Raw genomic sequence first — 16,069 nt, 5'->3', positions numbered from 1 at the left:
TTAGGACTTTCAGGGAATGCCACCGTTCGGTCCAAAGAATCGTCTTTTAGTGAGTTTAGTCTGCTGTGCTCTCAGTGATGGCTGGCCTGCTTAATCCAGGGATGATGCAAAATACAAAACAGCCTTTAGTTTAAGAATAGGCCTGATTCAGTTCATATTTAGACTGTAAATCGTTCATAACATAATAAACATGCATTATGGGTCTGTATTTTAAAGGGCCACCCTTGTGAAAAATAAATGTACTTAAGCAAACTTTTAAAAGGGGTAAATATTACAGAAATAATGTTCTTAAGTAATGTTTTCAAACAATTAATTGAATGTTATTTGCAAGTAAATGTAACATATTGTAGTTTAGATTTATATTAAATGCAATTGGTTGATCTTCAGAAGCTTTTTTTTAACCCTAAGTACATTTTTATATGTAACTTCTTTTGTGTTTCACAGAAAAAAAGGTAATAGGCTTCTGGTTTGGAGTGACATTAGGGTGAGTATGTCATGATCCTGCCCTCGTGTCCTTGATTTTTCCTAGTCTTGAGGCAGGATCATGACAGACCCTTGTTTTGTGTACAAGCGCATGGCCTTGTCTTTGGGCCATGTGCTTGTGTTGTCTCGTTCCCTTGCCCCGCCCCCCTTGTTAACCTAGTCGTGTCTTGATTGTCCCATCTGTGCCACCTGTCGTGTCTTGATTGTTTCCCCTATTTAGGTCTCCAAGTGTGCTCTGTCTTGCGTCGGTTCATTGTCATTGTGATTGTACCTGTGATCGTGATTGTTCCACTCTGTGATTGTTCCTTAAGAAGTGTTTGTATTACCGTGAGTGTTTGTTTATAGTTAGTATTTAGAGTCCTTGTTTATCTTGTCAGTCAAGTCCTGTTTTAGTTATTTAGTCTTTACCTTGCTCCGTGTTTTCCCCATCGTGGGTTTTTGTTTCCCCTTTTTGTAATAAACCCTTTGTTTGAGAATCCCTGTCTGCACCTGAGTTCCTCCCTTACCAAGAACCTGACAGAGTATTGCTTTGCAAGTTTGGGATGAGGGATTTATTGAGCAAGGATTTATTAAAATGATCAAAGTCATAGTAAAGACATTTATAATTTTACAAAAGATTGCTATTTTAAATGAACACTGTTCTTTTGAGCTTTGTTTTAGGAATCCATTCTTTTTAAAGGTTTAAAGCAGCCAAAACTGTTTTCAACATTGATAATAAAATAGCAAATAAAAACAAGAAATGTTTCTTGAGCAGCAAATCAGCAGATTAGAATGATTTCTGAAGGATCATGTGACTCACATGATCACAGGAATAAATTCAAAATATATTCAAATAGTTTAATTGTAATAATATCTCACAGTATTACTGTTTTTACTGTATTTTAGATCAAATAAATGAAGGTAGTATAAATGTAGTAAAATTGTAGGCCTACAAGTTACTTAAATCATTTAACAACAACAAAATGCATTTTGAACTGACATGGAATGACTTCATTCTCTTTACACTATTCATCTAAATGCACTTCTACAATCAGCAAAAACTTTAAGCCGCTTCGAGGTAAAAACTAAAAGTCTGCGAGCTCAGCTCAGCTCGGCTCTGCGCCTCTCTAAAAGTCTCTCTATTCATTTGATTTGTGTTCTGGTGACAGCTGTGAGGACTCCATGCACACACACTGGCCTTGCGCTAACAGATCTGTCCTCCATTAAGACATAAAGAGCGTCTCTCTGTGTCTGATAGGGATTCTCTCAGTGAGCACAGAGCTAGCCTGTGTCTGTCTACGGGTGCGCAGCAGTGCCCGGGGAGAGCTGGCGACGTGCCCGCGCCTGCTGGAGAAAGTCCCGTGGTTAGGACTGTGTTTCAGCGTATCGAAAGGTGGGCTTTTAAGACTCTGGTGGAGTACTATCTATAAATCAATCATCCTCATTGAGAGCTTCTCTTCAAGTGGCCATCACTGTTAATATCTAAAACACAGCCTCATATAATCCTGTATGATTTAGTGACAGAGCATTACAGAGGTCTGTTACATTACAGAGGATCAATAAGGCAACCGGCGGAGATCTGGAAGTACAGTCCAATGGAGTCGATTACAAATAAACAATCCTGATATAAAATGGTAAGCCAATTCCATTACAAGATATTTATTTATAGGTATGATGCTATAAAATACTGTTAGCTTGGCTTCTTTCGTGAGCATTTTTTTTGCATGTACCTCATAAAACAGCAAGGTCCATATAAACAAGATGGATGTATATGGAGTAATGCCCAGGATATGGGGATGTAGCATGTATAAAAGGTCTTTATGCATCCTTTTCCCTAGTTTTGCTGCTCCTAGATGATATTTTTGTGAGATTAGAGAGCTTTGTGATAATATATTTGACACTCTTTTGAAAATGCAAGCAATAAAGCAGTTTAAATATGCTATATACCACCCTAATACACATTTTTTATATTCAGAAACATAATTTTTCTGCCCTGTTGCCATGGTGAGGTAATGAATGTATTTCAACTTTGATGGTAGGTCTTCAAGCCAAAAAAATGTATTTTTCCCACATGCATATGGTGCATAATATCCAATTGTGCTTGGTTATTCTTGACTGGAAATCCTTTTATATCAGACTGAGACTGAGCCATCTATGCTCAGATATGTATTCAGGATCCTGCATGTCATGGTGGATTCAGGGGCAGTTTTTTAACATCATTACATTGTTTCTCTCCCACAGTTGCATCTATTTATTTGGTTTGATCGGAAAGAATGGACCTGAAACCCACTCACAACAACAACAAATTGAGCAGTGCATTTCAATACATGAAACTATCAAGTGAGTAATATCTGGAATAGAATATTATATTCTTAGAATCACTTTAACAGTTAAAACAGAAAACATTCTAGAACTGTACACACATGCATAAGAAAAAAAAAAAGGTCGGCCCACAAGGTTCGTGTTCTGGATATAGGTTCTGCCGTTGCTCTGGCAACCAGCTGCTTCCACCAATTCCCTGAGGTCTTCTTCTCCCCTGTCTTAACTCGTTGGGAATGATAACCCTGTCACCAATGTCCAGCACCTGCTGCAAATGCAAAAAAGTGACCATGTTCACATCTGAAATGCTGTTTACAAAAGGACCAGATCTTATTTTAATTAAAATCACTAAACATTAAAATCATAAAAGGTTTTAAACCATGCAACCATCACTAACCCTTGTTCTGTGCTTTACCTAATTGTGTGTTATCAGGTCAAAAACGCCTAGCATTTTAAAGATTGCTTTCAAATCTTTTATTATCACCAAATCTTGGATTCAGTCTTTTTGTCAACATGTTTATTATTCGAAGAGCAGGTTTTGTATTAATGAATAAATGTACCTCTGTTTATGAGTGAACATGGCCAAAATTACCCACAAATAATGCTTCACTGAAAAACTAAGCTCAGATCAGTGAGGCCTACAGTCAATTAGTTCCAAAATGAAATCCCAAACCTGTCCTAATTGAAAGAAATGAATCTTTCCTTTTAACATTCAAATTTTGGATATACATAAAGAACACCTCATGTTCTCACCTTCTTCACATTTAAAACCAGTCTTTCCAGCAGAAGACTTCAGAAACCTGTAATACAACATGTCTTTCATTTGCAAAGTGAATTGTGAAATGTTTGAAAATGGTGTATTTTTGAGTGTTTTGATCATCTGATGATCTCTTCCAGGTCAGTGGCAGAGTTAAACAGTCCCTTCACACCTCTGTCGTCAATGCTTGGAGAGCAGGAAATCAGACAGCATCAAACCAAAGGGGTAATTGAACACAAAAACATTCCCAGACCAAAAATAAACTAAAAAAGGAAAGTAATATGACAGTGTTAAATGGACAACCTTTGTAAGATGTTCTTCTCCTCATTAGAGATGTCCATTCCCTGGCCAGCCTGTGACTGTTTTATCTCAGATGCATCCAGATGGCCAGACAGGAGCAGAACATGAAAGCAACTCATTATCTTTCAGCGATATGGCTTAATCAAACCTGGACACAACTCAATCAACGTAAATGATCCACCACCAGAATAAAGAAACACACAACTCATTTAATCAAGATGTTTCCAAACAACCAATTAGAAACTCAAGGAATCAAACACATCACTTTGCAAATCAGATAATACTGTGCTCAAAGAAGAGCAAATGCAATCTAGAAGCTTGCCAGAGTTAAAACTCCTATGTTCAGAATGTCATACTACCATTACTAATGCAAACTACTATTTTTAGTGTGTACTATGTATACTGTGCACAGTATGTTGTTTTTCTGTATGCATGCAATACCCAGATTAAAGGAATAGTTGTTTACCCTAAAATCTACATCTACTCAAACTTAGGCCATCCAAGTTGTAGATGAGTTTGTTTATTGGAACAGGTTTGGAAAAATAAAATCCATCAATTAACATCTTGTGTCTTCTGTCATCTTGATATAGAAATGCTAACAATATCTTTACAAGGACATTTTTTTCTAGGGGTGAGATAGAAAACTATTCCTAACTGCTACTGACATGGACAACAAGTTATAAAAAACAAAACTGCCATCAGCAGGATCTATATTTATAAAAAGTATTTTTTCTTGTCCTACATCCCTCTGGACTTTCCTATGACAAGCTCACAAATGATGTCACCACTCACAGAGGCTCTAGTCTCAGTTTGTGTCAACTGGTTTGATTGTTAAACAGACTGTACGGCTATCATTGAAAGATTAAAAGATTTAACTCAGCCACATTTGCATTTATAAGATGCTTCCCCATTAAATTAAGCTCTCAGGAGACTAATGCAACCCTGATTAAGGGTACTTTATTTTACAATAGAATTGTTTTTTATATTTACAGTTTTCAGAATATGGTTGAGAATGTGGAACACATTTGCCAGCAGAGGGCATTATATATTCCTTATACTGTGTGTTTATTTGCTAATACATTGCTTATGTACATATATATTTTAAATTTAAAACATATTTTTTTATAATTTTGTATATATGTTTGAAGAAAAAAAGTATTCTCTAACACTGTCATTCTCTATAATTTTTCTATTCTGTCTATTTGTGTTCTTTTTATTTATTGTATAAAAACCTTGCTACATATACTGCATTAGACTAACCAAGACTTGTCACAGCATACATAATATTGCTCTTTTTTGGTCTTGATTGCTTCCATTCTCCTCATTTGTAAGTCGCTTTGGATGAAAGACTCTGCTAAATCGCTAAGTATAATGTGTGTGTGTATATATATATATATATGCAACACACAATAGGCTGCTGCAATGATCTCCAACTAGCAAATACATTGCCATTTCATCATTAAACATTATTGCTCACTAATTAATCTATCAGATTAAACCTAATCAAATTGCATCCCTAAAGCACATTTTAACTAACAAGCAGTTATTTAATAACATACAAAAATATATCATGCTTCAAGTTTTAAATGACAATTGACAGTATCAGTTCTTAAGAAGGTGATTTACATTTTTCTCTTTCCAGATCATGACATTGGAATATTATATTTTATAATATTATTTTGCATCATTTAACTGTTATATATTTATGAATAAAATATGTAGTCACAAATTTGGTTGCATTAAAATAATTTGAAAGAAAAATATATATGAAATGTATTTATGCAGTATATTTTAAGTACATCATTATGGGGGCTCATGTTTTGAAAGATATTTTTGAGACACTGACCTCATCCCCATCCCCCCTTCTCCTCCCCTCTCCCCCTTCTCCATCCCACCTCTAATTGCTCAGTTCTCTACCCTTTCTGCCTCTTCTGCCCTTCTGTCTCCCTCTCTCTCCGACACACACGTGCGAGCGCGCGCGCAGACCAACACCTGCGCAGAATCTGTCAATCACGCCGACGCCGCTTAGGTTCGCTCTCCAATCTCTCATTCATCCTGACAGTCAGACAGCCTCCATTTTTATCAGGAAACTCTCCGCGGTGGAAAGAGTTCATTTTCGTGGATTGGTTGGCTATATTTTGTTTCCTGGATTTGAAATGATGCTGAAGTGATGCTGCTTCGCTGTTCCAAGCCGCTGTAGACCAACATCACCAACATCAGCATCAGCATCATCATCATCATCATCATCGCCGGTATGAGTCTGATCGAAATCCCGACATGAGAGATTTGGAGTAACAAACCCTCAGGACTGTTGAAGATCTCAAGTGTTTAAAACGTTGATGTTAACGCGCTGGAGAACGCCTCAGTGGCAGGTACGCTACATTTACGGGCTGATGATTATTTGCTGATCAAAACACGTTATTAGTTAGACATCAGTAAATGTGCATGCATTATATGGTTATTTACCCTTTTGGCTTCTTGCTTTATGTGATTGCATGATTGCTTCCAAGTAAATACTGATTGGAACTGAAAAATTAAATGTAGGCTAACAAAAAGGAGAAACATAAATGGAAAACTTTTTAACAATTAACTGCATAAAATTGTTATTATAAAACAAATGTTTATAAAAAAATGTTAAAAGTATTTTAAGCATAAGTATTTTACATGCTACATTTATTAAGATTTACAATTATTTAATAATGATCCAAAAACAGGGTTTTTATGGTGTGCATATTTTTTTAAAATGAAGAAAAAGTTAAAGATGTTTGATATGCGGGTTATACACAGGTATTGTCTGAATATAGTTCATATTACAGTAAGGCTGTAATATTCATGTGAACAGTAGGCAGTGATCCTGACAAACAAAGACCACTGGTTGTGTGTGTGTGTGTGTGTGTGTGTGTGTGTGTGTGTGTGTGTGTGTGTGTGTGTGTGTATAATTGCAGCTTTGTGTCACATCTGACACTCTTTTCTCCCAAAAGACCAAAATTGGAAAACATGATAATCCCACTTTCCATCAGGACTGTGAACAAATCACCCACACAAACAGAGACAAACAGACAAACACAAATACATGGATATACACAAACCTTTTCTCGATTTTACTCTCACAATTTACTTTGCAGTATTAATTATGTAGGCCTAGCATGGTATATCAATCAATAGTACTATATTACTGTTTATTTTGCGTAATATACACACAGCCAGCAGGTTTGTCCACATTGCAGCCCATTTTCCTTCTGTGCTCTGTGCTACCTGCTTCATTCAGTCTAATTTAAGTAGGATTGATTTCTTTGTGTGTGTGTGTGATTGTGTGCAATCCTGTATTCTGGTTCTGTAATATTACTCCAGTATTTTGTGTTGAACACATCAGCACGTCTCCACACAGATCCACTCAATCCATGAAAGATTCACGAGTCTAAATGTGGCCCAGACCAAGAAGGCAGATCATGATCAATCTTCGAGTGGGTGTGATTACTACAGCCAGACTATCGGAGCTAAATATAGTGTCTCGCCGGACTTCACACCCTAACACCCTGCACGTGTAAACACTGCAAACAGGATCAGACTCAGTCAGACAGATGTTACCATACTGTAGAGATGATGTAGCAGTGAAATATGCCATTATAGATGAGCTCAATGGTGATGTGATATGTGATTTTAGATGCAAGATTTTGGACATATGTGCAATGAAAGCAAGAAGACGGTTTTTAGCACAGGTCACACAGATTTTGTTGTTGTTGTTTTTTTTCTATGACACAGGGAACTGTGACTGGCTTTTTTAATCTTTCTGAGAGGATATAAATTTTTTTGTTGTTGTGCATTTTGTTTTGTTTATAGAATGTTTAGGCTTGTAAGTTAAAGTTGATTGTGTGATTTCTGGAGCAGTATGAGGCATTGTGAAAAGAACTGTTTTCAGACAGGTTTCCCGAACAAAAAAAGGCACTGATGGCCTTGTTTGAAACTCACCAAGTTGTGCTTTGTTTTTATTTTTATAGTTAAATAGTATTTTGTGTCATTTTCATTATTTTTAACATGCCTGTATAGCTTTTTTTATTTTATTTTTTTTAATTAAATATTCATTTTTTAAAATTATTAATAATTTCAGATTTAGTTTTTTTTTTTTTTTTATTACATCAAGTTGAACTAAATGAAATTGAAAAATGTTGACTTGGAAACTAGTTGGAAACTAATTGTGTGTTTGAATATTATTTTGGTTAATGTCTATTTTATTTAATAAATAACTATGGTTTATGGTATTATTTTTTAGTTATCTATTAAAACCCAGCTTACTTTGGTCAATTATTTTAGTATCCCTGAGATACTAATATGTTTTTACAGCCTGATCTCACAGTCTGGTTTTATTAATATTTTGAATTGTTTGTTTTATTTTAAGATTTTCCATTTTCAATTTAATTGTAAAATTTAAGTTTAGAGTTAAAGTTTTTTTTTATAATGTTTTACTTTGTGGTGTGTTGACCATTTAAAATAATAGTTTTAGTTATCTTACTAGATGGTAGGGTTTTTTAAAGGCCAAGGTTAAGATCCCTTACTACCATTGTGTTTTCAACATTACATCTACTTGTCTCCTGTCATGACTTTTCAAGGCAGTGAATTCTGCATTGAAAATATAGCATAGAAAAAAATATCAACCTACCCAAATCTGCCTTGATTACTAATCCCACAGCACGATTTAGAAACTTTATAGCTCACACAGCACACATTTTTATGAAAAAAAAAAAAAGAATAAATCACAATTATGGGCATCAGAGCTGTGAATTAAATGAGACTAAATCCTCTAGCTGCCTTTTCACTTTCTTCTGAAAATGTGTTTAGCTGCTGAACCCGGAGGTCCATATATCAGTCTGCTCTTTGGGTTTGTGTGATTTTCTAAGAGCCCTTCTGATAGATGATCGGATGTTTGACTGTGCATTGAAACCACCTTCATCAGCTGCTTGTTTGATATGGAAATATCAAAAAATATCTTTTTTGAAGGTTGAAATGCATGAAGTCATCAATATAATCTACTTCAGTTCATTTCAGGTAGTTAATTGGATGCTTAATGCATAACGGGGCAGTGAACGAAAGGCAAGGTTAAAATGAATGCTTAGCAATAACCAGCAGTGAAATACAGCAATTTTTGGTGGATGCAAATTACTTTGATATTTTAGGAATGTCATCAGAGAATGTTATAAAACTTTCAGCCCATTGGTAAAACTTGTCATTTAGGTCTTTTTCGATTTTATTAGTGTCTACCTGTGTCTCTCTCAGTGTCTATCTGTGTCTTTTTGCAGGAATCAAGCAAAGGCACAAATGAAACTCTGCGACTGAGAATAAGGCTCTGAGAATCATTGTTACCACACACAAATTCACTTATTACTCACAAACACACACACACAATGGCACTGGACAACACCGGCTTCTCCTCGTGCCCTGAATCCCTGTCCCTCCCAGTTCCAGAGAAAGGGGAGGAGCCTGTGGAGGAGGACCCAAAGGATGCTCCGCCCACCGATTTACAGAACACATTTGAGGAGCTGGGGCACGTCGTAACCACGGAGACAGCCCCGCCCACACAGCCACCGACCAGTAACAACATGTCCTTCCAGGCCAAGATGGCTGCGAGGGAGGCGCAAGCCAATCAGCACAGGAAGAAACTTCAGGGGGTGGGGCAAGAGAGGGGCAAGTTTGGATGGGGTAAGACTCAATTACTTTAGATGATGTAGGAGTCGGTGGCTGTATTAAACAGACTGACCTACTCTAATACTTCTACAGGAACACAATGTCACTCTTCTTCTGCATACCAATTTAGCCGTTTCTTCGTTTTTGGATGTGTCTCACTCAGTTTTACTTCTTGTCAGTGTTTTGGGATGGCTTGTGGTAAGCTGCTCAGTGACGGTGCTTGCCTACTTTTTGTGTGCTTTTTTACCAGCTCTAATTTTTCTGTTTCTCTCCAGGGCGCAGCAGGCGTAAGAGGCAGCGCTACGTGGAGAAGAACGGCCGCTGTAATGTGCAGCACGGGAACATGCGCAAGACGTACCGCTACCTGACGGATATCTTCACCACTCTGGTGGATCTGAACTGGCGCTGCTCTCTGCTGGTCTTTGTCCTGGCGTATGCAGTCACCTGGCTCTTCTTTGGAGCAATATGGTACCTCATTGCATACTGCAGGTATCAACAACATACACCAAACACAGTTTTATGTCTTTTAACCTTTTAAATCATAAAAGTCTATTTTTGAATGCAAAATCACAAAATAAATAAAAAATGTGGAATGTATTTGTGACAATTGGTAACTATACAATAAAAAATAAAAATAATGTATGTATGTATGTATAAAACTTGCATACATTATTTTACAAGAATGTTTTAAAGTATGTACAATTGTAGGTAATTATATATATAATTTTTAGACTTGAACTTTATTCTTTTACCATCTGCCTGTTTTCTTAAAAATAAAAAATAAAAACAATCAAACCAAAAACAACTAGTTTCTCTATTCTTTTTGTTTTCTACCTATTTGTTTTCTTTTTATTTATTATACAATAAACTAAAAGTTAGCCAAGAGCCAACAATGCATTGTATGGGTCAAAATTATCGATTTTTCTTTTATGCCAAAAATCGTTAGGATATTAGGTAAAGATCATGCTCCATGTAGATATTTTGTAAGTTTCCTACCATAAAAATATAAAAATACATATATATTTTAGTAGTAATATGCATTGCTAAGAACTTAATTTGGACAACTTAAAGGCGATTTTCTCAATATTTAGATTTTTTGCAACCTTGGATTCCAGAATTTCCAAAGAGATGTATCTCAGCCAAATATTGTCCGATCCCAACATCTAAATCTACATTTTAAACATATAAATCTTATTATTATTATTTTTTTTTAATGTAATCGACCCTTATGAGCGGTTTTGTTTTGTGTCTGTGTGTGTGTGTGTGTGTGTATACATATATATATAATAAAATTTATATTTCAAAATTGAATCTAAATTAATGTTACTTGCCTTTTCTTTGCATAAAAAAAATTGAATCACTATACATTTCTGAGTAAAATTTTTAGTTTTATGGTATTTTTTTCAGTGTATGTTAATAATACTTTAACAGGTATCAAAAAACAAAACAAATCATAATAGTTTTTGATATTGGCAAAAAAAAAGAAAAAAGATATCACTACTTCTCTGAGGAATTCTTCTCAATCAAGGTTTGTGCTCATTGTTGCAGTTCATTCGTGTCGTCCACACTCTGTTATTTTTGTCCATGCTAGATATGAACACAATTCATCTGTGTGGGTGGACACTTGAGAACAAGCGCTCCTCTTTGCGCTGTAAGATGCAAGAGCCAATTTACTGAAGGAGACTGTGTGATTTAAAAAAGGCAAGGACACGTTTTCACAAACAACACATCTCTGTTGCTGTTGGATGATCTTGCTCCCTTCCTCTGTCTTATGGCAGGGGTGATCTGGATCATTTGGAGGACGAGACGTGGACTCCATGTGTGAATAATGTTAATGGATTCATCTCTGCGTTTCTCTTCTCCATTGAAACGGAGACAACCATTGGCTACGGTCACCGTGTCATTACTGACCAGTGTCCAGTGGGCACCATGTTACTCCTGCTACAGGCCATACTGGGATCTATGGTCAATGCATTCATGGTAAGATCAAACACAAAAATATGACACACTTTGGCGTCCAATTGCTTTTTAAAAAGAAACGTTGACTCCATTAATCAAGCCCAGCCATAAAAGAATAAATAATAAAATAAATGAAAAAAAAATAAATAATAATATTAAGTTACATTTATCTGATTAATATTAGTATTATTTAATATTATTAATATTAATTACAAATATTGTTGAGGAAATATTAATCTAATACATAATTATGTATTTTTGTACCTTGATTTTGAAACACTGTTATTTAGTCGTTTTTTTATTATTATTATTACGTAATTTTGTTTATTTGACCTGTATTCTGTATTATTTTAGAAAATAACAAAATCACACAGATGGGTGCATGTCTCAGATTTTTGTAAAAGGGTTGTAAAATAAATATAAATTTAAAGCACATCAAATATTTAGTTCATCCCCTGGTGTTGATGATTTTGGGAAAGTTAGGTACCTCTTTTTATTGCCCATTTGTTGAAAAAGCAAATAATTGTTTTGAGGTAAATTTGAAGTACGATTTGCACACTTTTACCCATGTATGATGCGGTCTGGAAAAGCAGTGTTTTTTCATTGCATGTGGCTTTGGTTTGTTGATCTGTGCTCTACTGAGTTATATCTTCCATAACCAAGAGCAAATGAGTCATGTGTTTTGGAGCACAAATGTGTGTACCCTTTTTCTTCTGTTTCTATGTCTTTCCTTTTCTCCTTTTCTAATTCTGTCACTTTTACCAAATTCAACCCCCTTAGCAATCTCTTTTCTGGCCTATTTTGATGTATTTTTATGGTTATGATGAGTTCATTTATATCTCTGTGTCCTGGTTTAAATGTTGCCCCCAGGATCTGCATTTCACACACACACACACACACACTTGAACACAACACACACTCTCTCTAAATGACACATCCTCTAGTATCTGCTTTTCTAAATCCAGATTAAATTCATTTTCCCCATATGTCTCACTTTCTTTTTAATTAGTGTTAGTAGTATCACTAGTACTATTGCTCATATTTGGGGTTAGAGATTAGAATTAAGTATTAATCTTTATTTAGTAAATTAAACTTTATAAACGTTTACTTATCATTCCTAATTGTCCTCAAATCATGTGGTTTGTTGTGCTGCTGAATCCTATAGATTTAGTTACTTTTGACCATCCAAATTTACATATTTAATGCCTTTTCTTTATTTCATAATATTTTATTTATTTATTTTAAATTAACTTTATTTTAGGTAAAGATTAATAACAGAATTCTAAGGAATATGACATATTTTCAGTTGTTTGACACTTTTTTATATAATTCCACATGTGTTAATTCATAGTTTTGATGCCTTCAGTGTGACTCTACAATGTTCATAGTCATGAAAATAAAGAAAACTCTTTGAATGAGAAGGTGTGTCCAAATTTTGGTCTGTACTGTATATACTGCAGTACTCCGAAAAAGTACAAATCACATAGTTTCTTTCTCTCCTTCTCTCACTAGGTTGGTTGCATGTTTGTGAAGATCTCCCAGCCGAATAAGCGAGCCGAGACACTGGTGTTCTCTCGTAATGCTGTCATCTCATTGCGGGATGACAAGCTCTGTTTGATGTTTCGCGTCGGGGACTTGAGATCCTCCCACATCGTGGGCGCCAACATGAGAGCCAAACTTATCAAATCCAAACAGACACAGGAGGGTAAGACAGAGGGTAACAAACACATACACACACACACACACACACACACACACACACACGCCTAGTTACTGATGAAGGGGTGCCACCTGCTGGTTATATCATACAAAGACACGGTGGGAACATTCTCATATCAGAACCGTTTGTTTAGTTGTCTTTCTCTTTAGGTGAGTTTATTCCACTGGATCAGACAGATATCAGTGTGGGCTTCGAGACAGGGGACGATCGTCTCTTCCTGGTGTCTCCATTGGTGATCTCTCACGAGATCGACGTCCGCTCTCCGTTCTGGGACATGTCACAAGGTCAGCTGGAAAAAGAGGACTTTGAGATTGTGGTCATCCTGGAGGGGATGGTAGAAGCTACAGGTAAGTATACTAATACTCAGGTTTATCATGCGAAATGTGCTGTATTGATTTGTGTTTAGTAATCGATGGATATATTCTTATCTACAGGAATGACCTGTCAGGCGCGGAGCTCTTACCTGGCTGAAGAGGTGTTGTGGGGTCACAGGTTCAGTCCCATGATGTCACTGGCCGAGGGATTTTTTGACGTGGATTATGGGGCTTTTCACCACACATTTGAGGTATATGGTGTACAATGGGAATTTCTAATCGGTCAGTTTGAGGTTCTGCAGAACACTTTTAAATCACTTCTTTATTTGCATCTATGGCTCCAATGAAGAACCTTTAACATCCACAGAACTTTTACATTCCATATATTGGGTTCTTTAGATTATATAAAAAGCTATCTTCATTAAAAAAAAAACAAAAACAAAAAAAACAGTTAGCTTAAATGTTATTTGGGGAAGCAGAAATCTATGGCTATGAACACTTTTTTTGAGTGAAATAATACAAATCTTTATTTGCATGCATTTTGTTGTTTGGGTTGTAGCTGTCTCACCATACAGTATCTGGGATTTATTTTGCAGTTTGCATCATCTCTCATATAGTTTTCCCCTAAATCCCTTGCAAAATTAACATAAGTTGATATTAGCTTCAGAATCTCTGTAATAATCTTCTGTCTGTGCAAAGCTGACGTGCACTTTATTATAGAGCAAAAACGGAGATTTCTCTCTGTTCATGGGTTTTAATGTGCGTAATCAATAAAATAAAAAAAAAGACTCATAAATGCACATCACCGGAAAAAATCTAACTACTTGTGCAATCACATTCTCACTTTCTATTCTTTGGCCAAAGAGTATTTTTGTATAAATCTACAATAAACCATTTAAATGAATAAATGAATAAATAAGTCAATAAATAATATTGTGATCATTAGTTAATATTTATAAAATAGTGTTCAATGATTAGATATTATTAGATTTCATCAATAAACCATTTTAATGTATTTAAAGAAATACTGTTGTTACATAGTTAATATTTATATAGATATTTTATTTAATTTAAAAAAATAATATTGTGATAATTAGTCAATATGTATATATCTTTATATTTTACTCTTTAAATATTATATTTTTAATTGTATTTAATAATAAAAAAAATTAATATATGTGTGTGTAAATGTACTAAATACTTAAATGTATGTAAAAGAACAGATGCAGTCAAATTGAGCAGGATTTATGTTTTAGCTATAATTCATAGAATGAGGAATAAGATAAATGTTTAAATACACTACCTAAAGTTGTTCTTTTAAATGATCTTTTAAAGGTGAACACGCCCTCCTGTTCTGCGAGAGAGCTGGCATTGGCTACCGCCCGTTTAGACGCTCATCTCTATTGGTCGATTTCCAGTCGGCTTGATGAAGATAAATGGGAGGGGCCTAATCTGACTGAGCAAACGGAGAAGTCCACGGATTCAGAATCTGTCAGGGAGGGAGACGGGCCAACATTTACTGTGGGTGGAGTTACAAATACTCAGGACCAATCAGTTGTTGGAGAACAGAATGGCAGTGTGACCACTGACCAATCAGAGTCTGAGGCTTAAAAGGATGCAAGAATGTATAAAGGTACGGAAAATATTCGAAGGAGTCCACAGTTGATGTTAAAACTTTGGATTGTTCAGCGATCCTCAAGCCACCGTCTTTGAGTTAGATTTGTAAATGTATAGTGGCTAAAGCCTAGCATAGAATACTTTCCCCAAGGGGGAAATCCTAGCGTCTCCTTGTATTTTCGGTCAGATTAAATCTTAACTTTTGATGTTTCACCACAACACTGCCTTCGAGTTCACACAGTAGCTCTATTTCAATCCCACTGTCAGACGTCTACTTAGACGTCATCCTAACTGAAATAAAACCTGTGAAGGACACATGCGGTGTTGCTTTAAAGGGATAGTTCACCAAAAAAAGAAAATGATGTCATAATTTACTCACCCTCATGTTGTTCCAAACCTTGTGCTGAACAGAAAGAAGATATTTTGAAGAATGTGGGTAAAAGTCTTTCTGTTCCCTATTGACTTCCATAATGTTTTGTCCTATGGAAGTCAATGGCTACCAGCAGCTCTTCAAAATATCTTCTTTTGTGTTGAACAAAAGAAAGAAACTCATGCAGGTTTGGAATAAGTGGAGTGTGGGAAAGTGACAGAATGGTCATTTTTTGGGTGAATTATCCCTTTAAATGTGACTAAAACTAAGGAACTTGCTAGGTTTTGAAACCAAACGAACATGTCTGATTTGTATAAGTACCAATCATTAGAGTAAACTGAACCGTCTCTAACGTTTCACTGCCTTTGTGTTCAGCCAGAGCGGGACTATTTTTAAAGCAATCTTTTAGAACAAGTCAGTGCAAGTTGTTTACAGTCACGTTGGCTAGTTTCACATGTACCTGAAAAAGAAGTGAACGTGTTACCATGGCGACATTACATTCCAATTCACAACATCACAGCAGAGTTTAGCTTTAGTTTCTTAAGAGTCAGCCGGTGGTAAAATTAGCACAC

General features: G+C 35.7%; 1 protein-coding gene across 2 annotated transcripts; it reads left to right on the top strand.

Annotated features, from left to right (window-relative positions):
• Positions 1-5,712: 5,712 nt before the first annotated feature.
• LOC113045955 (G protein-activated inward rectifier potassium channel 3-like) lies at positions 5,713-15,576 on the top strand. 2 transcript variants are annotated; one of them, XM_026206746.1, is made up of 8 exons: positions 5,713-6,210; positions 9,133-9,532; positions 9,793-10,006; positions 11,296-11,497; positions 12,989-13,181; positions 13,346-13,543; positions 13,631-13,761; positions 14,846-15,576. In XM_026206746.1, the coding sequence occupies exons 2-8, from the start codon at positions 9,238-9,240 to the stop codon at positions 15,119-15,121; spliced, it is 1,509 nt and encodes a 502-aa protein (XP_026062531.1). In that variant the 5' UTR covers positions 5,713-6,210; positions 9,133-9,237; the 3' UTR covers positions 15,122-15,576. The 2 variants fall into 2 exon arrangements, with proteins under 2 accessions (XP_026062531.1, XP_026062532.1); XM_026206747.1 differs by lacking the exons at positions 5,713-6,210; positions 9,133-9,532 and adding an exon at positions 9,550-9,715.
• The last annotated feature ends 493 nt before the right edge of the window (positions 15,577-16,069 follow it).

This window comes from Carassius auratus, chromosome 27 (assembly GCF_003368295.1).
Source record: "Carassius auratus strain Wakin chromosome 27, ASM336829v1, whole genome shotgun sequence".
NCBI classification, from domain to species: Eukaryota; Metazoa; Chordata; class Actinopteri; order Cypriniformes; family Cyprinidae; genus Carassius; species Carassius auratus.
Note: the sequence above shows the minus strand (reverse complement) of the source record. Positions and strands in the feature narration are given on the sequence as shown.